Genomic DNA, 27,350 nt, shown 5'->3' with positions numbered 1-27,350 from the left:
TGGCCTTCTTGTCCCGGTTTGTAATCCTCTGCTACCCCAAATGAACCCAATTTTGTTGGTAAAATAACTGGCAGTTTTATTTCTTTTTTAAAAAGTTTTTAAATGTTTATTTTTGAGAGAGACAGAGCACAAGCTGGGGAGGGGCAGAGTGGAGAGAGACATGGAACCCGAAGCAGGCTCCAGGCTCTGAGCTGTCAGCACAGAGCCTGACGTGGGGCTCGAAGTGAAATCATGACCTGAGCCAAAGTTGGACGCTTAACTGACTGAGCCACCCAGGTGTCCCGAATTATACCCTTTTATAGCAAACCGGTAACCTAGTAAGTAAAATGTTTCTCTGAGCTGTGTGGGCTGCTTCCTTCCCGAGGAAGGAAACTTTAATTTATAGCCAGTTGATGAGAAGCACAGTTGACCCTGGACAACGCGGGTGCTGACTCCCGTACACAGTCAAAAGTCCTCGTATAACTTTTGTCTCCCCCAACACGTAACTAATAAATAGCCTACAGTTGACTGGAAGCTTTACTGATAACGTAAACAGTTGATTAACAAATATTTTGTGTGTGACATGTATTAGGTGCTCTACACTTAAGGTGAGCTAGAGAAAAGAGAATGCTATGAAAATCATAAGGAAAATACATTTACAGCACTGTACTGTATGGGAAAATATCTACATGTAAGAGGATCTATGCAGCTCGCACTCCTGTTGTTCAAGGCCCAGCTGTATAGGCAACATCCTGGACTTTGAGGTTGAAGCCTGAAGTGGGGGGGGGGCAGTCTTGTAGGGCTGAAGTAAAACTTTAGCCAGTGGAATCTGATGCTGTCTCTGAGTAGATAGTGTCTGAATCGAGTTTAATTGTGGGACACCCAGCTGGCATTCAGAGCATTGTCTTTTGGTGTAGGGGACCCCTCTCCCCCCACCAAGCACATGCTGGAATTTGTACCAGAATCAAAGACCAGCAGCCTCTCCAGAATGATGGCCCGGTTGCAGCAATGACTCTTGGTTCGTGTTTGCAGATTGGGGGAGACTAAGGAGGGGCAGGGAACATTGATGCTGTGCACATGTATGGATGACATTTGCAGTGGGACTCCCCTGGTGGGAGGCAGAGACAGATGAGTGCCTGCCGAGACTGGCCTCCTTAGGCTAAAGCACCCAGTGGAGGTGTCAGAGCAAACCCAAGTCTTTTTCCTGGGGAAGTGTAGATATCAAGTGCCTCAGGATCCCCAGATGTCTCATCACACCTAGAATAAGAGTTACACATTTATATTTTGCTATTTTTCTCATTATGGATTCTTTTTGCATTATAGTAAAACCTCGGTTTGTGAGCATAATTCATTCTGGAAACATGCTTGTAATCCAAAGCACTGATAAACCAAAGCGAATTTCAAGAACCGTTGGCTTAGTTGTGATCCTGTGATGTTCAGCGTCATGTACTACTTGTATTGCAAGACTTCACTTGTCTATCAAGTTAAAATTTATTAGAAATGTTTGCTCATCTTATGGAATGCTTGCAGAACAAGTTACTTGCAATCCAAGGTCTTGCTGTAATTTTGATTTGTTAAAGTATAGCATTAAAATATCATTTACCTTGATTACTGCATTGTAAAATTAAAATTTTGCACCCAAACTAGGGCCTCACTTGTCTCACCCTAGTCACGGCCCTGGCTGGGATGTTGAAGTGTGAGTTCCTCGAGGGTATTAAGTCCAGGATTGAAGTGTAAGCACCGCTTTGCCCTGGGGTGCGACATTGGACTTCATGGCTCCTTTATGGTTCAGTGTGGCTGCATTCTGAAAAACATGTATGGTACGCTTTCCCTGGAACAGGCGCTGGGAATACAGATATACACAAAACTTGGTCCCTTCTCTAAAAATTCCTATCTAGCAGGGATAGGATGGGAAGCATGCCACTACCACATAGTGAGTGTGCTGTCAGGGGTAGCTCATAGTGATGTGGAGAACAGGGAGACCCCAGACCCAGCCTGTAGGAGGTAGGGGTCTGAATCCTATGGGAAGCCATTGGTTCACTTGAAGGATGAGTTGACACTGACCAGGCTCAGGAAGAGGGAACAGTAGGATCATAGGTACAGAGGCAAGAGACTAGGTGGTTGAGCAGGAAATTATAAGTAGTTCCACACCACTGAAGCATATATTTTGGGCAGGGAGGTTGTAATGAATAATAAAGCTGGAAGAGGCAAGTGCAATAAGACCATGAGGAGCTTTGGAAACCCTATTAAGGAGCTCTGACTTTATCCTGTGTGTAATAGGGAGTTATTGAAGTCTTTGAAGCAGATGGGGAACATGAGACTCACTAATGTGAAGATTAAAGCTGTGCCTTAAATAACCTACCTAAAAAGTAGCATATAGGGTTTCTTTTTCTCCACATTCTTGCCAACATTTGTTATCTCTGGTCTTTTTGATTAAAGCCATTGCAATAGGTGTGAGATGATCTCTCATTGTGTTTTGATTTGCATTTCCTTGATGATGAGTAATGTTGACTATCTTTTCATGTATGTGTTGGCCATCTGTATGTCTTTGGAAAAATGTCTATCCAGGTCCTTTGCTGATTTTAAAATTGGATTATTTGATTTTCTGCTATTGAGTTGTATTTTTTTTAATATGTATTTTGGATATCAGCCCTTTATCAGATACATGCTTTATGACTCTTTTCTCCCATATTGCCTTTTCAATTTATTGATTGTTCCTTTGCTGCCCAGAAGCTCTTTAGTTTAATGTAGTCCCAGTTGTTTATTTTAATTTTGGTTGCTGATATTTCTGATGTCCTACCCAAGAAATCATTGCCAAAACCAATGTCAGGGATTTTTTCCCCCGTGTTTTTTTTTTCCCCTAGGAAGTTTGTGGGTTCAGACCTTATGTTTAAATCTTTGATCCATTTAAAGTTAATCTTCTTGAGTGGTATAATATAGGACTCTTAGGTATAGATACAAAAGAATTGAAATCAGAACCTTAAAGAGATATCTGCACACCCATGTTTACTGTGGCATGCTTAACAATAGCCAGCACATGGAAGCAACAAATTGTCCATCAATAGATGAATGGATAAAGAAGACACACACACACACACACACACACGCACACACACACAGGAGTATTACTCAGCCTTGAGAAAGAAGGAAATCCTGCCATTTGCAACAACCTGGATGGACCTTGAGGGCATTATGCTACATGCGATAAGTCAAACAGAGAAAGACAAATACTGCGTGACATCACTGATCTGTAGAATGTAAAAAAGCTGAACCTGTAAAACAGAAAATGATGGTGGTTACCAAGGGCTGGGGAGTGGGAGAATTGGGGAGATGATATTTAAATGTATAAACTTGCAACAAGTCAGTAAATAAGTTCTGGAGATCTAAGAAAAAAAAAAGTAAAGTAAAAGAAAAAGAAAGAGAAAAGCATATTACAGTACAAAGACCACTGGCCTAGTGTTTGGGAACCTGGCCTGGGCTGTACTTCAGGCTTTGTTCTTATTGGCCACTTCAGGGGACTTGAACCAGTTTTCCCTTTTGGAACCTCAGTGTTGTCTTCTGCATAACTGAGGGGAGGGTGTCAAGCGTTGCAAGGATCCCCTAGAACATCTACATGATGAGATTTGGCACCACCTGAGGTTCCTCTTGAGAAACTAAGAATTTATCTTTACTACACAGAGAATCTTTTCCTTCAGAACATCATGGATTAATGTTTCTGCGCTCTGCCCTGTATTTACAACGAATCTCAGCCCACTGACATAGTTGAGAACTGGGCTAGCTTTGGTCCACAAAGTCCCTTCTCACTGTCTCTGCATCAAGTATTGATGCTTTTTTTTTGTAATTAGTTTTTTTTATGTTTAAGAAACACATTCTTCTTTATAAAATTTTAATTCCAGTATAGCTAACATATGGGGTTATATTAGTTTCACGTCTAAAATATAGGGATTCAAGAATTCTATACAACTATCAGTGCTCATCAAGATAAGGGTACTCTGGGGGTTCCTGGGTGGCTCAGTCGGTTAAGTGCCCAGCTTCAGCTCTGGTCATGATCTCATGGTTCGTGGGTTTGAGCCCCACATCGGGCTTGCTGCTGTCAGCTCAGAGCCTGGAGCCTGATTCGGATTCTGTGTCTCCCTCTCTCTCTGCCCCTCCCCTGTTCACACATGCTCTTGCTCTCTCAAAAAATAAATGAACTTAAAAAAAAGAGAGCTAAGTGTGCTCTTAATTCCCTTCACCTATTTCCCCCACCCCCCTCCACCCCCCACTTCCCCTCTGAGAACTATCTGTTTGTTTTCTGTAGTTGAGAGTCTCTTTTTTGGTTGGTCTCTTTTTTTCCCCTTTGTTTCTTAAATTCCACGTGTGAGTGAAGTTCATTGCTTATTCTTTTGCCCATTATGCTGATGTTACTACAAAATGGATCCCCAAAGAGGTATCCTGAAGGCTAAATATGGAGGCAGAGCCCCTGGGACCCTTATCTCAGTGAGTCCCCTCATTGCCGCCACTTAAGAAGCACCCCTTCAACCAGTTCTTACCACCAAAATCTCTCAATGGGAGGGAGCACAGCCCTGCCACATCCATGTGTGCCTCCCTGACCACACCACCTCCCTCCTTTTGCGTTCCTTCATAAAGATGGCTGCCTGTGTTTTCATTGCAGAACTCCTCTGACAGGGAGTCCATCCTGAACATCCTCCAGGTTCTCGGAGATCTGCTTTCTGTTGGTGAGTAGGAGGTAGTGGGGGCATGTGGCTGTGTGTCTCCCGGAATCTGTGTGGCCTGGAGGGTATTGCTTCAGCTCAAGTTCTCTGTCAGGGACTCTGTCACCAGCCCATCTTTTTCGCTGAGGTTAATAAGACCCAGGGTAAAGTGGGCTGATTGTACTTTGGGCTCTTAGTGTTCTTCAGTCTTGTCACACACCCTATGGTGACCCAAACTTAGGAGGAAATTCTGCTCTCAGTGGTTCTTCTACGATATCTCATCTATGGTTATCCCAGGTCAAAAGAGAGAGCTAGCCCTTCATGACTCTACCCCTCCCCTTTCTCTGCTCCCCTCTGTTGGCCCATTAGACAGCCAGGTATTAGCAACTTCTTTTTTTTTTTTTAATTTTTTTTCCCAACGTTTATTTATTTTTGGGACAGAGAGAGACAGAGCATGAACGGGGGAGGGGCAGAGAGAGAGGGAGACACAGAATCGGAAACAGGCTCCAGGCTCCGAGCCATCAGCCCAGAGCCTGATGCGGGGCTTGAACTCACGGACCGCGAGATCGTGACCTGGCTGAAGTCGGACGCTTAACCGACTGCGCCACCCAGGCGCCCCTTAGCAACTTCTTAATGTATGTCAAGTGCAGATGGGAATATGGGGTAGGAGGTGGACTTAACAGTGTGGTAAGCTGTTAAGTTCTCAGAGAAAAGATGACAGAGTTCACTGTGCTGGAATCAACTGAGTTAACTGGGGCAGGCCTCGGCTAGCTCACTTCAGCATGAGGGTCCTGGAAAATATACCTTCTAGGACATTGCAACATTCACTCTGTTTCCATTTCTGGGTATACCAGCCACATTGCATTAGAAAGAAACGTTAACACCAAACAGACAATACCAAAGTGAATGTCCCTTTCAAGCCACAGAGCCTCCAATTACAGGTTCAGGAGGAAGGGTCCAGTCATAGTGAGGTTTTCCTATAGGCTGTGCTGCCCTCTGATGGCAGGGTGACTTCCCAGCAGTCTGCTGAGTGAGGTACCCTTTGCAGGTGAAGCCAATTGTCTTCTGGGATGGTGCCTCCTTCAATTTGTCCAGAGGTGTCTGGAAGACTTGAATGAGACCTTGGAGTTCTCCTTCTGAGATAGGTGCTGATTATTGTTCCTTTAGTAGAGGATGCTACTTTTCATTGGGATTAAAAATCAGAGGGTCCCCTTTGCCGATAATGTCCTACCCTGTTGGCCACCTTGTGAGGACAACCATGCCCAGTGCATAGAGAATCACCGAGGTCTCCTTCCAGGTTGAAATGTAATCACTGCTTTTGAGCTTGTCCTGGAGCAAGGTTGGGGGGGGGCTGCTCGCAACTATTCTTAAGTAGAAAGACCAGTATATTTTATCATAACTCCACACCCTTAAAAATTTTTTTTAAACATTTATTCATTTTTGAGAGAGAGAGAGAGAGAGAGAGAGAGAGAGAGATTGAGAGAGAGAGAGAGAGAGATTGAGAGAGAGAGACAGAGCACGAGTTGGGGAGGGGCAGAGAGAGAGAGGGAGACATAGAATCCAAAGCAGGCTCTAGGCTTTGAGCTGTCAGCATGGAGCCTGATGTGGGGCTCAAACCCACGAACTGTGAGATCATGACCTGAGCCAAAGTCAGATGCTTAACTGACTGAGCCACCCAAGCGCCCTCCACACCCTTTTCAAAACTCCTGAGATGGATGATTGGATGCCTGTTTCTTAAGGAATCGCTCTAGCTATTTCCATATATTCCTCTCATTCATTGCTGAAGACCAGCATCAAAAAAGTCGTATACCATAAATTAAATTATTCCAGATAAACTATCACCCCAATCCCTGTTACTGAAGAGTCACACCTATATCAGAAGAATACTGATATTCCCTCTTCTCTTAAAGGTATGATTCTAGGTAAGCCTATATGCATGTTTATATACATGCACACGCAAGTACACATACGTACACTGAGACTCAGCAGGTTCTCAGGAAAGCGGACTCCATTTATTAGAGCTGTGATAGGTGAGCGCACGTAGGTTCTTACATATTCCATTATTTCTCCATTTCACACCTCCATCCCAACCCCTTACCTGAGTAAAAGCACAACTTGACACAAGTTGCTTCAGAAACCATACAGTCTTGGTTTCTGGGGCGAATGAAGTGATCCTTGCTCCATCTCTGTCTGTGAGGCCCGCTTTCTGCTCCGAGGAAATGAGGTTGATTGTTTGGGGGCCTAGCTCTCCTCTCCTTTCTCCCTCAGGCACTGACCGAAGGATTCGCTACATGATCAGTAAGGGTGGCAGTGAGGCCCTTCTGCAGACCCTGGTGGACACAGCGAGGGCAGCCTCTCCAGACTATGATGTCCTCCTGCCCCTGTTCCGGCTGCTGGCCAAAGTTGGCCTACGAGGTACCCCCACCCCCGGACCTGAAGATGACCAAAAGGCACTTGTGGGATTGTTATCAGGAGAGCAATTTGGGAAACTCCTGTGGGGGAAGTGCGGGGGGACCTAGACACCCTGGTGGTGGTGGTGGTAGGACTGGCCCCACAGGAGAGGTGATTTTGTTGTCCTGGATGTGCTATGGCAGAGCCCAGAGCAGGCCCAGGCTCCGGAGCATGGAGCAGGTGGGGGACCGAGAGGTAAGAGTCCCAGGCAGTTGTCACTCACTTACCAATAAACAGAACCATCTTACATGGACGTTCATTATGTAAGTGCATGAGTTTCCCACAGCTGCCATAAGGAATGACCACAAACCACGTAGCTCAAAACAACAAATTTATTCTCTCACCGTTCTAGAGGTGAGAAAGTCTGAAATCAGGGTGTTGGGAGGGTTGGTTCCTTCTGGAATCTGAGGGAGAATCTGTTTGGAGCCTCTCTCCTTGCATCTGTGTTTCCAGCCATCCTTGGTGCTTCTTGGCTTGGACACACATCACTTCATTTTCTGCCTGCATTTCCGCATGGTGTTCTGTTGTATGTGCCCTTTGTGTCCTCTCCTCTTCTTACAAGGACATTGGTCACTGGATGTAGGGCCCACACAAATCTGTGTGACCTCATCTTAACTAGTTAAATCTGCAAAGACCCTGTCTCCAAATAAGATAATCTTCTGAGGTTCCAGGTGGACATGAATTTTGGGAGGCCAGTGTTAAACCCATTACCATCAGTCACATGGAAGTGGAGCTTCCTTTGTAGAAAAGAAGATGGGGGCCTAGAATTCTTTCCACTTATGCTCTATTCCCATTTCTTTTGTCTCAGAGAAAGCCCTGAAACACCTCCCTAAAACCTTAGAACTTCGTGGGGCACAGTTCAAAAAGCCTGGGTGCTCAGGATGCATGTAAACCTTGCAGCCTAATCATACTAGCTAAGCTCCCATTGTGTGCGGTCTTACGTAAGTCATAGTTGAGAAGCCCAGGGGCTGTGAAACGTGGGCTTTTGTTGTCCAGTGCAGCCAGCAACAGTCCAGGACACAGGGACTCCGGGGCACTCTTACCTTTCGTTGTTTGGATCGCTGCTGCGTCCATTCAACATTCCACAAACAATGACTAAGACTCAGGCACCAGCCAGCACCTGCATGAGTGTGTTCTAGACAAAACCAGTATAACTCATTCATTGAATATTCAACCAGCTATTTACTACACATCTCCTAGGGCTGGGCACCATACTAGGCCCTGGGAACTCTGGTGACCAAGAGAGGTAAGGGGCCTGCTCTCATGGAACTTACATTCAAGTGGGCAAGGGCAGACGGTGATTAATTAACTAGACAGTAGCAGACTCTGATAGTTAGCTAGTAGCTATGAGGGAAAAACAGGGTGATGTTCCTCTAAGATGGTGTGGTCAGGAAGAAGTGACATTTGAGCCAATAGTTGAAGGATGAGAAGAAGTCAGAGCAAAGTGTGGTCAAGTGAACTTCAGAAAAAGATTGAGGAGGGGCACCTGGGTGGCTCAGTCGGTTGGGTATCCGACTTCAGCTCAGGTCATAATCTCCCAGTTTGTGAGCCTGAGCCCCTCATCGGGCTCTATGCTGACAGCTCAGAGCCTGGAGCCTGCTTCAGATTCTTTGTCTTCCTCTCACTCTGCCCCTTCTCTGCTCATGCTCTGTCTCTCTCTGTCTCTCAATAATAAATAAACATTAAAAAATGTTTTTAAAAAGAAAAAGATTGAAGAGACACAGTCTCTACTCTGGTTATAAACAGTATAAACTGGGAAGCCATGCCTGAGTTTCAGGCCTGGCCCTGACACTATTAGCTGTGTGACCCTGGGAAAATTACTTAACCTTTCTGAACCATTGGGTTCTCCTCTATAAAATGGAGGTATCAGTACTTAATTCTTGGGTTGGTGTAAGGATTGAGGTTGTAAGTGACCTGCTTAGTGTGTGGGGCCAGAGGCCTGGCAAATAAGAGTCATGTAGGTTTCATAGGAGAAAGACGAGAGATGTACCAGGGCCCTGATTTCCAAATTGCGAACTGTTGTCATTGTATCACCACGGCCTCTGCCATCACCAGATTGTAGTCCTCACCATTGCCATGCAGGCTGCCATTGGCCAACCTATACAGAACGGAAATGAGCTTGGCTGCTCGGGAGTAGAGCCCGATAGATGCTTCGCTTCTGGTGACAGGAACTGGTCATATTAGTTTGGTCACCACCTCTTCGCTGGTGTCTTGGTCTGGAGGTGAATATTGATAAACCAGGTTTGGGACACTGTCTCTGTTTTTCTCATTTACAACTGCAACGAATCTGATAGTGCTTGTATTGTGCAAAAACAAACGTAGCAATTTGGACATTGTGCTTTGGGAAGGACAGAAACAAATGTGACAGGTGGCACAGCCACCTGTTATAGGAAATGCCAGAACCAGAGAATGAAAGGTACTTTCCCCTTATTTTTTATGCTTGCTAATTATTTATGCTTTAATAATTATTAAAATAATGATGACCTACCTGCAGCACTAAATACCAGATTATTTGGATCGTAATTTAGAGAAATTTGTGAAGAAAAATTTATTATCTTACATTATGTTTTCACCTTTTAATTAGCAATAATCATGCCTCAGATAAACCTCATTGGCTATGATATTGCCACTGCACAAAGCTTGTTTTCACTTTTTAATATAAAGCTCTCTATCATATAGAAAGATGACCTTTTATTGCTTAGGCCTAACCATTGTTAACATTTTGCCGTATTTTCTTCACCTGTTTATTTATTTATTTATTTTACTAAAAATTTTTTAAAAATGTTTATTTATTTTTGAGAGAGAGAGAGAGAGAGAGAGTGTGCGACAGGGGGAGGGGCTGAGAGGGAGACACAATATGAAGCAGGCTCCAGATTCTGAACTGTCAGCACAGGGCCCTACGTGGGGCTTGAACTCATGAACTGTGACATCATGACCTGAGCCAAAGTTAGACACTTAACTGACTGAGCCACCCAGGCACCTTATTTATTTATTTTTAAAGTTAATTTATTTATTTTGAGAGAGAGAGCATGGGAGAGGGGCAGAGAGAGAGGGAGAGAGAAAGAATCCTAAGCAGGCTCCACACTGTCAACAAGGAGCCCAATGTGGGGCTTGAACTCACGAACGGTGAGATCACGACATACACTGAAATCGAGAGACAGGCACTTAACCAACTCAGCCACTCAGGCACCCCTTCGCCTGTTTATTTTTATTCAAAATATTCTAAGGAAAGTTACAGGTAGAATTTTGCTCTTAAATATGTTCGAGTACATTTCTTTGAAAAGAGATATTTTCCTATACAACCCTAATACGTGATTACAAATCTAACAAAATTAAACATGCATGCATAATTTATCCTCATTTCAGTTTCTCCAAATATCCCAACAGGCAAATTACAGACGTGTTCAAAGAAGGATCCAATCAAGTTCTACACATTGCATTTGAATGTTGGGTAACTTACGTATCCTATATTCTAGAACTATCTTAAAGGAAGAAATTTATACCCTACTAAACTGGAATTCGTATTTGAGGACAGCCAGAAACATGCTTCCATACAGGGGGTATGAGTCACACAATCCACAAGGCCTCTTGTAAATATTACATGAGGAATAAATGGACTCCGCATATACCCTGCCTTAGCTCTCTGAGCCATCTCATTCCAATGGGAACATACCTAGTAGCATTTTCTGCTATATCCATAAATCTCATTGGCTATCATCATTCTCTTGCCTCTATTGTCTTTGCGTTCCTGTTCCTCATGCATTGTATAACCTTCAGAATTCGTGGGAAACACAGCTAAGATGGATTGCTTTGTGTTCATAGATAAAAAGTTTGGACAGAAGGCACTGGAGTTGGAAGCACTTGATGTGACGTTAATTCTGGCCAGGAAGAACCTATCTCACAGTCAGAACCTCCTCCACTGTCTCTGGGCTCTGCGTGTGTTCTCCTCCAGTGGTAAGTTACTCAAATTGTGGCTTTCTGGAGTGGCTTCCCGACTTGGGCGGGACACCTACAAACCATTTAGGGCTGGGGGTTGGAAGGAGGGTGTGGGTGGAGGATACATGTCATCCCAAGAAGATCAATAAGCCATGAGGAGCCTCCTGTCCTAGAGGCTGTAGAGGTGAGAATTTCTTTCTTTGTCTTTTCCTCATCCAGGCAGAACTCTTGAGCTCATTCCCGAGTTAGATGTCAGTGTTGTTTTCCATTGGGAACCACTTATTAGAGTCCTCTAGGCCTCTCTATTAGTACTACAAGGTGAGAAAGACCTGTGGCAGAAGACATCATAGGACTTCATTCAGGCCTTATCATATCTAAGGCACAGGGCAATGTCAACAATGACCCTTCACATCACAAATCTCCCTACTGTGTCCCTGAAGTTGCTTATTGATCACAGCATCCTTTAGCAAAACATCTTTTACTTTGTTTTATCTCTCACTGCTTCTAGCATAGTCCTTCAGGTAGCTAGATGCGTCCCAGCACACGGCTTGATATTTATTTGCTGTCTCCTGATCTGGATGGTTTCAGATTATCCTAACAATCCTGTATCTCCATTTACCATTTTATAGCTAAGAAAAAGAGAACAAAGCTTGGAAGAGTGAAGTACTTGCTTGAATTTATACAGACAAGTTTGGGGGCTGAGTTTCTAACTCTAAAACTCATGTTTACTCTCCATATGGGGACACTTCCTGTGAACAGATTAGATTCTGTACCTTCTATCTCACATAGAATGAGCACAGACGTTATTTCTCTTTTCTGAGCCCCTTTCCTGCACAGTGAAAGTGATGTAATGCTCTCTAGAGGGAAGAACATGGCTTAGATCCAGGAAGACCTGGGTTTGACTTCATTCTTTGGGAGTCCTAAGGCATGGGCATTTAACCTGTTTACTTTGGTTTCTTCTTTTATAAAATTATGGTGGTCATAAGAGCTCATAGACTTGGTAGATGGGGTAAGTGAGGTGACGTTCATGGGTATGTTTGTCACATAGCACTTGCTCAATTAGTTTTCCTTCCCTGCTCTACTCTTTTCCCTTAGTCCTTTGAAATAATAGGTAGGAAGAACACACATAAGGGGGAAAGGTGGAGGCTTTTCCCTTTGTCCTCAGAACTGCTAAGATCCTTAGTAGGGTCATATTTCATTGGCTAATTCCATTAATAACCATGAAGGACCCATAAAGAGAAAGTATTTCTAGGAAGAAACAAGATAGATCCTTGACTCCGTGTTCACAGATAAAGCCTCCTCCCACACTCATATGTTGACCAGGAAAATCAGAGAATATTTGGGAGAGGCCGATAAGATCTATATAAACCAGTCCATCTTTAATTAAGAAAAACCTAAGTGAGGAGCTATGTAAAAGGCAACTCTCATTAATAAGCAGCCAGAAAGTCTGCCACCCCCATCTGGAACTTGCCAGCAGCACAAGATTTGAAGTATCTCATTTTGGTTTCCTGAACAATAGTTATTAGGCTGAATAACCCAGCTTTCTTCTCATATATATAGGTTATAGAGATCTTGAAGAATTCATTTTAGTGGGGAGCTCTAAAGAAATGCTGGGATTTGCCTGTAGGTATGAGGGGCTGGCCATTTGTCTCATGTTCTACGACTGTATTTATTGTACCAATGAAATGTTTCATATGCTATTTAACAAAATTATACTATCACTCTGTATACATTGACTTCACTGATGAGAGGTGAGCAGAGTTCACGAATCCTGTGGATGGATTGCTGTCCCTTTGGTGAATTGTTAGCCACTGTTGAATGTTCCAGGCAGCTTTCTAAACAGCTCCTATCTGTGGAAGGAGTTGGCTGGAGCCATAATGGGTCTGTGACAGCCAGTGAACCCTCAGCAGCTCTCTACTGGCCAATGGGGATGTTGACAGAGCTGCCAGAGGTCTGACCTTGGGCAGGCAGACAGCCAGGAAGAACTCAGGGGGCGGTTTCTTATTGTTCCCATCTTTCAAGTCCAAGCCTAAAGTCTTCTATGTTAGAATCTGTGCTCCTAAAACTATTTCCTCCCTAACTCTACTTAATACGGGAATTTTGCTGAATGATTTGCCAAGAGATTTCTCCAACATGTTTTCCCAGTTTAGAAATAAAGGGCTGAGTTAGTAGCCATGAGAGTGGAAGATTGATGGGCAGGACTAGATTGCCAAATCCCTGAATTTTGATCCAGGCAGTTACTGCCTGTACCAGCCTCAGGAGGGACATATGCATAGAGAATGTTCCAGGAACACTCGGTCTCTGTAATCACTAAGACATCAGCCTCAGTCTCTCTCTGGTGGACTGTACTGGGATGAACTATATTAGAGCCCCCCCCCCTCAGATTTTCATTTATCCTTCTTTCCTGGGGCTTGGAGCAAGCCAGGATAAGCCTCCCTGTTCCTCTCTCTGTTTCCCCATGACCCCCTTGCTCCCACTCATATTGCCTGGAATAAGCCTGGCCCAAAGCACAAAGCATTTGTAAGTCTTGGTTTCAACACACCAGTGCAGTGGAGGGAAGAGAAAAGAGAGTCACACCTTGGAAGATAGCATCCTTCTTTCTTTCTCTGACACTCCTGCCCCCTGCCAAACTGATTCCATTTTGTATCTTGTAGGTTCCCCTTAGTTTTTGACATGACCGGGGCCCTTCCTGAAGTGAGCGGCATGAAGTGAGGGACTGGGGATGTTGCAGAGGGGCCAGAGCATCACTGGAAATGAGCGTGACGTCCAGACATTTTGGGTCCAAAATATGTATCTGAAGCCCCTCATCTGACCAAATACCCATTTACTTATTTCTTGTCATTCAGATCTAAGACTATATTTTCATAACCATCCACTTGGGCAAAAAGGCAAGAATTTCCCAGGCTAGTTATCTCAGAGGGGGAAGAATTAATTCTTCCCTTAACATGCTAATAGATAGGGGCATCATGAAGTCTTAGCCTCAGTCATGGGAGATCCAACTACAAAAATTGTCAGGGAACTTGGAACCAGGGAACTTGGGTGCAAAAGAAAGGGAGCTGTTTTCTTTATTAGGTTGCCTCTTAGAGCTTTAAAGGAGTCAGTCCAAGCTGGATTGAATCTTAACCCATCCACCCGTGGCTTTTCTTCATTGTGAAGTCTCCCAATGGCAGAATATGTCTAAGAGAGTATTTTGCGATATACTAGCAGTGTGTGTATATGCATGTCTACCCCTGTGTGTGCATGACTGTATGTGTGTGCATGTATGTAACATGTGGGAGGTTGATGGTGGATGAAACGACTTGAATTGACACGCAAAGATCTACTTACAGAAAAATCTTCTGTTTGGCATTTGCCTTGACTATTCTGAGTAAGAATACAATGGAGAAGTACAGTGGGACATCAGAAATGAAAAACATAACTTCATGGCTTGGGCCCCCTTTGAGGAGATAGTGTGAGAAGATAATGTGTGCTTTATAGGCGATCTTTGTTTCCAAGCCAAGGATGAAAAGAACATAAAGGTTCTCTGCTTTTAAGTGACCTTTTGCAAAGAAGGTAATGGATCTCCCCTATCTTTTAGGGCCACTCTGTAATGCTAAAAAGAATTCTTGGTTCAGATGGTTCAATAACTACTGTGATTTGGTCTTTCTCAGTCACCACAGGAGCCATGCTGGGAATTAATGGAGCAATGGAACTTCTTTTCAAGGTCATCACCCCTTACACCCAGAAGCGCACCCGAATAATCAGGTACAGAGCACTTTTGTAGTGCTTTTCCCCTCTTTGTAATAGATGCAGAGATGAAGAAGGCCTTGTGGCTTCTCATGGTGCTTCCGGTTGAGTTGAATGATGACTACCCACTTGCAGATATGGTGCAATGACTGTGCTGTCTCAACGGGCATCCCTCCCCAACTGCATGTGTCATTTTCTTTTATCCTCACAATGACGTTATCACCCTCATGCTCAGATGAGGAAACTACCATGTGGAGAGAGCTTTATCCAAGATCACAGTGCAAAGGAATGGCAGGGCTGGGATTTGAAAACAGATCTTTCTGACTCAAAAGCCCATGTGTTTTGCCTGAAGCTTTCTAGTGTCCCTTTTACTCCTAGCAATTCTACATAGTTTGCGTAGCCCTTAAAAAACAGTCTAGAAATGGCAGGCAGAGGTAACACTCCTCAGGGCATCTCTAGAGGCAGCCGGTTAAATTTCTGATATGAGATCCGGGCATTGGCATAGTCCATCTTGGTTGCTTGCTGGGTTTGAGATGTACTTTTATGATTAGAAAATGAAACTCAGCCCCCTCTCTCTGGCCCTGCTTGCTGGCGTGGCGTGAATCACAAACTTAAAAAGGGAGATGGTTAGACACATAGAAGATATTCGGAACCATTAAGATCCATCATTTATGGGAGTGACTCAGCGAGGACCTTGAAAGAATATTAGAAAGAATTCAGCCAATTTCTGAGATATATGGGGTCATTTGGCAAAGCAGCATTTCCATGCCCAGCCAGGAGATTTTCTGCACCTCAGCATCAATCTTAGGCTCTTGTTCCACCTGACTATTTTTCTCTTGGGTCACCACCATTATGCCATTATCATCCATCCTGACCTGCGACTCTCTATGCCAGCATTTCCTAGAGTGAAATACATTCTATTTCAGTAAAAAAAAAAAAAAAAAAATCCTCATCAAATATATTTGAGAGGCACTGAGTTAAACAAAATTACACAGATTCCTTTATGGTAAGACTTCCCTGAGCCTTTGTAAAGCCCACACACACCCAAAATATCCATGATGGGTACTTAGGACACCTTGTCTTACACCTGATATGGCCAGGGAACTGAGCTTTTTCAAAGACCACTGTTTTGGGGAGAAGTCAGTGTTCTATGCACCTCACTTTAGAAACCTCTGGAGAGCAAATGTATTGCAAAGCGAGATTCAACTAAATTCTACCAAGGGATCCTCAGCAAGTAATACAAAACTTCAGAGTCACAAATTCAGTGACTGAAAAAGATGAACTTTCCTGATTTTTCTGTAATTGTACTTTACTTCCATCTTAAACTTCCATTTAAGTCCACTCAGATATGTGTGATTTGGATGTGCGTGGTGTTTATCATCGTATGTAGGCCTTTGCTGCTGGCATCTGTAGTCTTAACACACCCTTTGGTTACCAGTCCATTAACTTGATCATTTTCTTCTATCAACAAGCCCTCTTCTAATCTGCTGGTGTTTCCATTCATCTGTTTGGCAGCTCCGGAGTATGTGGTTGCCTCCCGGACACTATGTGAAAATCTGTGGGATGGCTGCTGGGCCCTTCCACAGAGGAGTCTCACCCAGTCATCTCTTCCTGCCAAATGGGTGCCATGTTGTTTGGAAGGCTTCTCTAAGAAGCCTTCCTAGACAACCATAGCACTAGACTCCCTTCTGGGGTCCTGACAGGTTTTATTGTTTTCCTTGTTCAGGCCAAGCTGGGGCAGGATGAGTGACAATGCACAGAAGCCCCTTCTCAGAGCCTCATGCCAAGTTGCTATGTCTATTGCTCTTTTTCTTCTGCAAAGCAAGTTGAATTTGGGCGTAGATCTGATCAAGGTGCTATGGGAAAAAAAAATGATTCACAGGGGTGGATGTTTGCAATGACAAAAGGAACCTTTCAGGGAACTCAGGCCGATTTCTGCATTTCTGGTCTGTTCTATAAAATCTGGGCAAAATGATTTCCCCTTCTTGAGCCAAATGCCAAATTAATACCAAACCTCCATAGAGAAGAGCCTTCTTGACCAACCTCTACCATATGGCGATCATGACCATGGCATTCATTATGTGCCCTGCCCTGTCTTGAGCTCTTAGCAGGTGTTAGCCCATCTGATTCTTTCCTCTTCTCTGTGAGGCAGGTGCTATTACTGTGCCCAATTTCACAGGGAAAAAAATGGAAGCTGAAAGAAGTTAAGTGATTTGCTGGGATTTAAGTGGAAGAGCTGGGATTTAAACCCCGTCTGATACATGAGCCTTAGCTCTTAAAGCACCACTGGAGTGTCTTACATGGTTTATTTCCAGCATTTTATTTCTAAACCACCATATGTAAGACGATCATAAACACTTAAAGTTTGTTTAAATTTTTGTTGCCGTCTAAATGGCTCATACTCGTAGAGCAATTTGCTTAATGATAGGGGAGTCTTTCTCTTCAATCGAATGGCTATTTCCTCCCAAAGGCTAAATAAATGTCTGCTCCCTCCATTTTCGGATTCTTTCCCACAGCTGCCTTGTTTTCTGCCTTACTCCCAGCCCCCCATAGCCAGGTAAGTACCAAGGCACTGAAATCTGAAGACCAGCATTGTCGCCCTCATTCTAGCAGATTCCATGGCAACTCATTTAACCTTCCTTAATGGAGCTTTTGCATTTCTCCAAGTATGAATTCCAAGTCCTACCTCCTGGGTTTGTTGTGGACATTAAGACATAATGTGTAAAAATCTTGTAAACTTTGCTGTGACGTAACACTCTTAACCATTGTTAATACAAATCCTACTGGATCCTCGGCTGGCTGCTTCAGATCAGGCAGCAGGGCCAGAGGAAAGCACGCAAATAGCGAGTTTCTGCCCCTACCCACCTTCTCCCATGGACTCCATGCCCCCAAATAGTAACTAAGATGTACCCACATGAGTTGTGTTCAACTCTATTTGGATGCCAGCACCTATGGGTTCGAAGGGGTCTTCCAGGACAGGGATGAAAGTACCATGTCAGAGGACATGAATAGCCCTACAGAGTATCATCCTCCAAATGATAGCACGCTATTGGAGAGTTATCCTTGGGTGCCTTTGTAGAAGCCGATGCCCAGGGTTGTCACTTAGACTCCTCCCTGCCCTGGAGATTAAACCAGCCCTACTTCTCCAGCACAAACCTAAAATTAGTGGTGCAGCTGTCCTCCAGTGAAGTCCTGTCTCCACAGAGTACTCAGGGTGAGATTTATGACAGAGGCACTCACCACACACCTTCTAGAGAGAAGGGGCGTACAGGGCACTGCTAACCCTCTGTGGCTTGTGCCCATCCTCACCCCCAGGGAGGCGGTTATTCCCGGCCTGGCCTTCCTCACTTCCCAAATACCTGCCATGTTGGCATAGTTTTCCTGCCATGCATTTGTGTTGGCTTGCACCTCTTCCCTCACGACCAGCACTCCAGCCTGAACATGTTTGCTTCTACAGCCCTCTACCTGGTCTTTCCTGACTTCAAAGCAATGAAGAACCTGTCCCAATATCTATTCCATCCTTTGGTCCCTCCTCACTCTGTTTCTAGCCTATTCTCCTCACATGTGGTATGCCCCCTCCTGCCCCGAGTCTCTCCTCAGGTCTGACCTTCTGCTGGAATGGCATTGCTGCCTTACTGAGTGGAGAGATTCTCCCCACTCTGAAGGCCCCACCTTATGCCCACTGCTCCAGGTCACCAGACAGAAGGAATCTTCTCCCTCAGTGCTTCTCTAACATTTCATTCATACTTTCCTTTAACACATACCGGATTTAACTCTGTACTACATTGGCCTGTGTGTCTTCCCTTCTCTCTAAATTCTAACCTTTCTAAAGGTAGAATTCAAGTTCTCTTATCTTGCTGTTCTGTATAGGGTGTACCCAAGTGCCTGGACTATGGAAGGCTCTTAATTGAATTAAAAAATGTTTTGGGGGCACCTGGATGGCTCAGTCGGTTAAGTGTCTGACTTCGGCTCATGTCATGATCTCATGGTTCATGAGTTTGAGCCCCGTCTTGGGCTCTGCTGACAGTTCAGAGCCTGGAGCCGGCTTCACATTCTGTGTCTCCCCTCTCTCTGCCCCTCCCCCCACTCATACTCCGTGTGTGTGTGTCTCTCTCAAAAATAAACATTAAAAATTTTTTTTAACTAAAAAAATGTTTTTGTGAATAACCTATCTGGTGGTGGATAAAAGCCAACATTTACTGAATGTGCATTAAAGTGGACACCTTTTATTTATGAACCCATTCCTCCTTGATCCCCAGCTGGCTCCACGTGCATGGTTCCATCACATCTAAACATGCCTGGGACATGGCATGGCAGGCCTCCAAGAATGCTGTTGTGTGAGGGACTGAGGTGCTTTCTGGGCAATAGCTCATTCTAGGAGAGTGAGAAGCAGTGACCCTCAGCTTGAAAGAGAACACAATCTCACTCACTAGAGGGAAAGAAAAACTTGTGAGTCTTCTCTCCCTTCCTTACAGTTGTCTGGGGAACCAACCTAGTCTGGCAGAAGGGAGTGATCTGAGTTTGAATGGACGCAAGGGGCAACATCTATGTTAAAACTTTGCTTAGTATTTCAGATAGGCTTCCAGGATTTGGTTTGATGATTGATTCAGTTGGGGCTTTAGCATTTATGGGGGAGCTTTTTATAGCAGTAGGGAGGGAGAAATGATACTGGGCCAGGGCGAGCTGGCTCTTGCTAACTTGTTCCTACTGTGAACAAGTTTGTTTATCTGCACCAAAGCTGTCTCTGTGCTGTCCAGTTTCACTAAGTAGAAAAATTTATTGAGGCAAAGAAGGATTGCTTGTCTGTGACTGAATCATCTTGTGACCTTAGAGAAGCTTGTGTTTGTTCCAGAAGTAGACGCTTTCTGCTGGGAGCTGTGCTTCCTTTGTTCCTTCATTTCCAGAATGAGCTTAAGGGTTTTGGTAACAATAAGAATGGCCATTTTCACTGCTCATCCACTTGGCCATTTCCAAAGCATGGCCACATCCCCTCTGATCCTGTTGGATTCTCACACCATGCTGTTTAACCCAAGCTTTGAAGCTGAGTTACCAGTTGCTGTCATCAGTATACCACCTAAGACTTTAAACAATACCAACTTGTCTTTTCCATAAAGGCATCAGCATTGATCAGAAATGGGTTGAGTTTTCCAGCAGAGAAGCTGGTTCTTAAACTTCATTGTATTCCCTGATCATTGTGCCACTCCTTGAATAAGAGGACTCGGCCGTCCACTGGCTGAGCTGGTTCCTTCATCCATCACCTTCAGTTGCTCTGGAGTTCTCTGAAGATCATAGGAGGTCAGGAAGTGTGTCATTAGGGACCATGCTGGTCTCACTGTCACAGAGGACAGCATCTCCGATATTCCCATCCCTTCAATGTTCTCTCAGATTTTCAGCAGGGCTCGCCTGCTGTGATTTACACTTTTTAGGCTCAGGGCTTCCTGGGGGGCCTGGGTTGGCATGGGGCCGTGGGGTTCAGAGGCTATGCATTCTACCTGTGCTCAGACACCTTGGTGACAGCAGGAGATGGATATATGGGTCTTCAGCAAGCCCCATAAGCAAATTCTCCCACTTACTTTCCTGTTGTCCATCCCATTTGTTCCCTGGGCTCAGAACACTTTTGGGTGATCTTCTCCCTTCAAAGGCCCGATCTCCAGGCATCTCTGGCATTTGAGCTTTGTCTGAGTGCAGGATTAGTGGGCATTGCTTCATTGGCAGCCCTTTATGGTGATTTCATCTTCAATTTATGAGCTATAAAAAATGTCCTGCTCCTCTTTTCCCTCCCCTGAAAATCACTGTGTTTTCCCAGAGCCAGGCCTTCTGGGCTTTCTCCAACCATCACACCATTCCACTTTATCTGACAGATGAGTGGGGACTCAACCAAAGCTAATGGGTTCCCTGAGATTATGAGCGATTGGGTGACTCAGCTACTTTGTCACCAAGACAAAGAAGCAAATTTTCCTGTTTCTCAAAATAGTTTCTGAATTTCTCCCTGGGTGTTCATTTCCTCCTACCTCCACATTAATGGCTTTGTGACTTTTTGCTGCTCTCCACTCAATATAATTAGACTCTGTGGTCTCCAGGACATGGACTCACATTAGGGGTTCAGAAGCTGTGTGCTCCAGATCACTTGGACTCAAATACCTTGGAGTAGGAACAAAAAAATTCCACCCCAGCCCCACAAGTGCTGATACTGGGAGCGTGCACCATGGCTCAGCTTACTGACAGAGTGATTAGTACATTTGCCATCTGACTCCAAGCCTCTAGCTGATGGTGGAATGAATAGTTTCCTACATGTATTAAGCTTTGGCAACTCGGTTTGTTGGTTTAAATCCCTTTCAGCTTCTTGGGAAGTCAGTGATCTCTCCCTGCTTAGGGCCAGCCATAGACATTCAAGTCATAGGATCTAAAGTTGGAAGGCCCTTAAGGATCTGCTGGTCCAATGCCTTCATTTTTAAGATAAGGTCACTGAAACCCAGAGAGGTTGAACTGAGCCTTCTATCCTAATTTCAGGACATTATTCATTTCTCTAAGATGCTCTAATGCACAGTGAAAATTAAACATGCCCTGAGCCAGGACTTTTAACATTTAATCAACAATATTCTATGTCTATCTTGGTGCTAGGCATGGGGATTTGAAAACAGCAGAAGGTGGACCGTGTTGTCTAGTTGCTGGTGAGTTTGTGGTAACAATAACAATGCAGTGTGGTAGGAACTTTCTGACCCAGTGTTGGCCTTGTGAATGGGCCAGCTTCCTGTTGTGTGGACACATTCTCATCATGTGTTTATCCAGAAGTGCCCTTAGACCGGAGCCCTGTGCTTTTGGTGGCCATGCACGTTGGAGAGCCTTCCTTGAAATGTATAAAGTACTTCCCAGGTAACTGAGATGGGCTTGGATTGGTGGTGCCATCCATGCAGGGCTCCTAGTCTGTTTCTCTCCATTTGGGGAGAGATCCTCTGTTCTCTGACCCCCTGCCACCTGAGTAATGTGGACCAGATAACTTGAGGAGGGGGAAGTGCTTTGGAGCACATGCATAAGAGGTTGTCTTGAGAGTCTATGGTCAGTCCTTGATTAGAGTAGGATGGCCTGGGGCACCTGGGTGGCTCAGTCTGTTAAGCATCTGACCTCAGTTTGGGTCATGATCTCATGATTCATGAGTTCGAACCCCACATCGAGCTCTCTGCTCTCAACACAGAGCCTGTTTCGGATCCTTTGTCCTTCTCTCTCTCTCTCTCTCTGCCCTCCCCGACTTGTGCTCTCTCTCTGTCTCTCTCAAAATACATAAACTTAAAAAATTAATAAAGTTGGGTGGCTTGGCAAGCATATTACTGCCACTGTCTGGCACGGTGTTTCTTCCTTAGCATGACATGAGATGGGGCAAACACAAAGTTATTGACATGCTGATTTTGGGTGCATCAAATCATATGGAAAGAGGCTCTGAAAAAAAGATAGAAAATCTTGGACCCTGCGTATCCTGGGATGGCTTTACACGTGCCACTTCACCCTGGTGAGATTCTCTATCGAAACTCCATTTCCATCTTTATCTGCTGAAGCCTGCACTGTCTGTATCTCTTCATCGATTTACCCACATTATTCCCCTGGAGACTGGAGGCAGGCACTTAGGAACTTTCACTTTCCATAGAAGTTAATCTTCTAGCCCAGCCTGACTCAGCAAGGAGCTTTTGTAAAGAGGTTTGTATGTTCCTGTAAATCATACACTCCACACAATACTGAAACTGCCTGCAAATATGTGGGGGAGGAGATTTGAAGAACTGGAGGGAGGTACGAAAAGACCCTCTCAATAGAGGCTATTGTGATCTTCACCTTTTGCTTTGAGGAAAGTGATATGTCTAATAGGCCATTACCAAATTCTTCAGGGATTGATTCCACACTCAGACACCAAAAATGATAGAGCACATCGGGGAAGGAAACACACTTTAATTTTCCTGTGGGGGTGCTGTGCCTGGAGATGTGCTCACTTAGTAGTGACAAGCCAACTCAATTAGCTGGAAAGGAAAGGGTCAAAAGGAAGTCATTATGCAGATGTATAGTCATCTAAAGATAGCTGCTTTTATTTTTTAATTTTATTTTTATTTTGAGAGAGAAAGAGAGGAAGAGAGCAAGAATGAACAGGAGAGAGGGGCAGAGGCAGACAGAGTCTTAAGGAGTTTCCATGCCCAGCATGGAGCCCGATGTGGGGCTTGATCCTAAGACCCTAGGATCATAACCTGAGCTGAAATCTGGTCAGAGGCTCAACCAACTGAGCCACCCAGGTGCCCCTAAAGCTAGATGCTCTTAATAATTTAGGCAGAGATTGCAGGATGGGAACAGATCAGAGGCTTTCTAAGTTTAATTGTAGTGCTATTGCAATATTAGCTCTCCTGATATCATTAATTATATTCAAAAGAGCCAATGAGAAAAATGGCTAGAAAACAATAGACTGCCATTTAAAAGAAATGAATTATTATAAGTTAGGTTTGAATTTCTTTCATGTGGTACATAAGAAGTATTTAATAAATGCCAGTGAAATAAGTGAACACTTAGTTTGTATGAGTTGCTCTTTATTGGCTATTTATTCATTCAGTAAGTGTTTTGGGGGTATTTATTATCAGGAGAGATGTGTGAGCTTCGAGATTAAATTAAATAGTCCTTGTCCTCAAGGAGCTTACCAGTACATGCACATATCAGCATGTAAACCAATATAATAAATACTATAATGGGAGGATGTTTGAAGAAGGAAGATCTTAGTCTATCCCAGAACTGGCAAGGAGGAATTCACTGAGAAGGAAGCTTTTGGTTTGAAATAGGGAAAGAGTTTCTAAGACATTAAGATTATAAAAGTACAACTTCCTGGTAGGGGTAGAAACAAAGGCAAAGACAACAAAAGGAAAAAAAGAAAAAAAATCATGAAAAAATGTTGGTTTATATAAGGCTGGACTATATTGCAAGAAAATAAGGTCAGGAAGCTCACCCAAATTGATTTGAAACACCCTAATATCTTACCAGACAATAAGAGAATGGGAATATATAATTCACAAAAAGAAAATAGAAAAACTGATACACTCATAAAAATATTCAACTTGCCAATAATCAGAAAACACAGTTTAGATCAAGACACCAATTTCACACATTAGAGTAGCAAACACTTTGAAAAATGATGTTGGTGAGGATTCAATAAGACAGGCACTCCTGTATGCTCCTAGGAATGTGGGTTGAGAAAGCCTTCATGAGAACATTTGGATGATGTATATAATATTTTTTAAAGCTTCTATTAACTCAATTTTTTTCACTTCTTGAAATCTGTCCAAAAGAAACATTGAAGACAGTGATGAAGATGTGCACAAAAATATCAATCATTGTATTATTTATAATTGGGAATATTATAACCAGAAAAACTATGATAACAGGGGATGATTATAGTAAAACTGATATAGTTATATATCATAATATTATGTATTGAGGCAACACACAAAAAACAGATTAGGAATGATGTATACCAATGGCAATTGCTTATGATAAAATACTGACTAGAAAAAGTAAGGTTCAAAATTCAGTATGATCCCAACTAAGCACACAACTTCTACTTTAGGCAAATATGAAAGAACTGGGTACAGCCTTATTTTCCTACATGAAAAAAACAAACCACAGATAAAATATATAAAACAATGTTTTTAAAGATACGAGACATCAGGTGACCAAGGGCAGTGATCCCTGAGAAATGGACCTTTAAATTACCTTGGTTAATGACTTGGAGAATTTCCAGGTTGAGTGCAGAGCTATGGACCCCAGATACAACTTGGTAGATGGCTTAGCACTGATGGGACAGAGTTAAGGGGAGGACTGAGAGTCTGGAGACACTAATGTGCCCAGAATTTATAGGACAGAGTGCTGAAAGGAAGAGAGCTGTACAGACACAGAGAACTCTGGATGACTTCAGAGGTTCTCCTTTAAGAATTCATCTGGATATTGATCAGTGCATACTTGTAGGGAAACTACCCAAAGCTAGGGGAAATCCACCTGAAAGGAATGGAAGGAACAATGCCTAGTGCTCACACAAGGCTGTATATAATGTTTGGTTCTACAAGGCAGACTGCAAAACCTAGCGATTTGTGGGGTATTAGGTAGAATACACAGAAGAATCTTACCTCAGTAGTGGGTAGTATTTACCTCTAAACTGAACACTGCTCTGGTCCTGTCTCTCAAATTTAAAAAGCAAGACCTGAATAGATAAAACTGTTTCTAAAAAACTTCACTCCGTCTCAGTATAAAGCTTCAGAATAACGATAGGAACACAAACATACTCAGCACCTAGCAAAGTAAAAGTCACAATGTTTGGAATCCAGTAAAAATTACCAGACATGCCAATAAATAGGAGAATACTGTCCACAGTGAGGAGATAAATTATTAAAAGCCACTTAGAACTGAGATAGATGTTAGGATTATCAGACAAGAACATTAAGAAGTTATTCTAACTATTCAGATTTTCATATATTTAAAGTTTAAGTAAAGATGCAGAAGATATTTAAAAAGACCTAAACCAGGGGTACCTGGATGACTCAGCTGATTAAGCATCCAACTCTTGATTTTGGCTGAGGTCATGATCTCACAGTTCATGAGACTGAACCCCGCATTGGGCTCTGTGCCCAATGGAGTATGCTTGGGATTCTCTCTCTGCCCCTCCCCTGCTCTCTCTCTCTCTCTCAAAAATAATAAAATAAAATAAAAATTAAAAAAATACCTAAATGAACTTGTAGACATGAAAGCTACAGTGTGAAAGAGGTAAATACACTGGATTGAATTAAGTCAATTAGATCTGGCAGAAGAAAAGATGAGTGAACTTGAAGACATAGCAATAGAAAGTTTCTAAAATTAAGCATAGAGAAAAAAGAAAATTAAGAAAAAAAATAGGGGCGTCTGGGTGGCTCAGTCAGTTAAGCGACCAACTCTTGATTTCAGCTCAGGTCATGATCTTACAGTTTTGTGAGTTTGAGCCCTGCGTGGACTCTGCGCTGACAGTGTGGAGCCTGCTTAAGATTCTCCCTCTTTCTCTGCCCCTCCCCTGATCACACTCTCTGTCTCTCTCAAAATGAATAAATTAAAAAAATTTTTTTAAACAAAGGGAAAAGTAAAAGAAGAAAAGAGCATCAGTGAATTATGTGACAATTTCAAGCAGTCTAATATATGTATAATTGGAGCCCCTGGGACAGGAGAGTAATGTGGAGACAGAAAAATATATTTGAAGAAATAATGGCTTAAATTTCCTAAATATGATAAAAGCTATTAAATCAGAGATCCAAGAAGCTCAATATACCACAAGCACAAGAAGCATGAAGAAAACTACCGTAAGACAAATCATAATCAAATTGCTCCAAACCAATGACTGAAAAAAGACACACGCACATGGGAATGAAGATAAGTATCAACAGATTTCTCTTTGGAAACAATGCAAGTGAAAAAATAGTTGAGCTACATCTTTAAAGTATGGAATTCTATATGCCATTAAAATATCTTTCAAAAATGCAAACAGAATAAAACTTTTCAAACATACAGAAGCTAAAAGGATTCATTGGTAGTGACTCTCATGACAGGAAATGTTAAAAGAAAACCTCATGCAGAAAGAACATGGTACCAGGTGAAAGATCTATTTACTCAAAAGACTGAGAACATGGAAATATTAACTACATGAATAAATATATTTGATTTTTACTTTATGATTTCAATCTCTTTAAAAGATAAGTATTTCAGTAAAAATAATCACAATGTAGTCAGGAGTTTGTATTTCATGTAAAGTTAAAATGTGTAATAATAAGAGCACAAAAGTTAGGACAGGTGAAGTGAAAGTGTTTTTTTTTGGCAATGGTCTTATAATATATGAACTGGTATAACAACACTTAAAGGTAGACTGTGATAAGTTAAAAATGTATGCTAATGCAAACACTAAAATAATAAAAAACAAAGGGTTATAGCTAAGACAACAAAGATGATAAAATGGAATAAAAATATTCAATTTAATCCAAAAGAAGATGAAAGAAGAAGAAAAGATGATCAAGGAACAAGTGTTACATACAGACAATAAATAGTAAGATGGTAGACTTATACTTAACCACATCAATAAGGTGTAAATGGTCTAAATATCTCAATTGTTAGTGTAATAATGATTTCAGGAATAGAATATAGTGATTCATCATTTACATATAACACCCAGTGCTCATCTCAACAAGTTTCCTCCTTAATGCCTATTACCCATCTAGCCCATCCCCCCACCCACTCCCCCTCCAGCAACCCTCAGTTTGTTCCCTGTATTTAGGAGTCTCTTATGGTTTGCCTCCCTCCCTGTTTTTATATTATTTTTTCTTCCCTTCCTTTATGTTCATGTTTTGTTTCTTCAGTTCCACATGAGTGAAATCATATTTGTCTTTCTCTGACTGACTTATTTCACATAGCATAATACACTCTAGTTCCTTCCATGTTGTTGCAAATGGCAAGATTTCGTTCTTTTTGACCATTGAATAATATTCCAGTGTGTGTGTGTGTGTGTGTGTGTGTGTGTGTGTGTGTGTGTGTGTG

At 42.9% G+C, this 27,350-nt stretch overlaps 1 protein-coding gene and 1 pseudogene across 2 annotated transcripts in view; one reads left to right on the top strand and one right to left on the bottom strand.

Moving 5' to 3' along the window:
• AGBL1 (AGBL carboxypeptidase 1) overlaps positions 1–27,350 on the top strand; it is an 858,541-nt gene that overhangs the window by 54,261 nt on the left and 776,930 nt on the right. For both annotated transcript variants that reach the window (XM_040493719.1, XM_040493718.1), the window contains exons 2-5: positions 4,634–4,697; positions 6,942–7,088; positions 10,947–11,078; positions 14,711–14,804. In XM_040493719.1, the coding sequence (XP_040349653.1) occupies positions 4,634–4,697; positions 6,942–7,088; positions 10,947–11,078; positions 14,711–14,804 (437 nt within the window). The remainder of the gene's footprint in view (positions 1–4,633; positions 4,698–6,941; positions 7,089–10,946; positions 11,079–14,710; positions 14,805–27,350) is intronic.
• On the bottom strand, positions 9,636–9,765 carry LOC121042609 (uncharacterized; annotated as a pseudogene).

The sequence above is a fragment of the Herpailurus yagouaroundi genome, unplaced genomic scaffold (genome assembly GCF_014898765.1).
Source record: "Herpailurus yagouaroundi ecotype Mexico unplaced genomic scaffold, PumYag 185, whole genome shotgun sequence".
In the NCBI taxonomy this organism is placed as follows: domain Eukaryota; kingdom Metazoa; phylum Chordata; class Mammalia; order Carnivora; family Felidae; genus Herpailurus; species Herpailurus yagouaroundi.
This window is presented reverse-complemented; position numbering and strand designations above follow the sequence as displayed.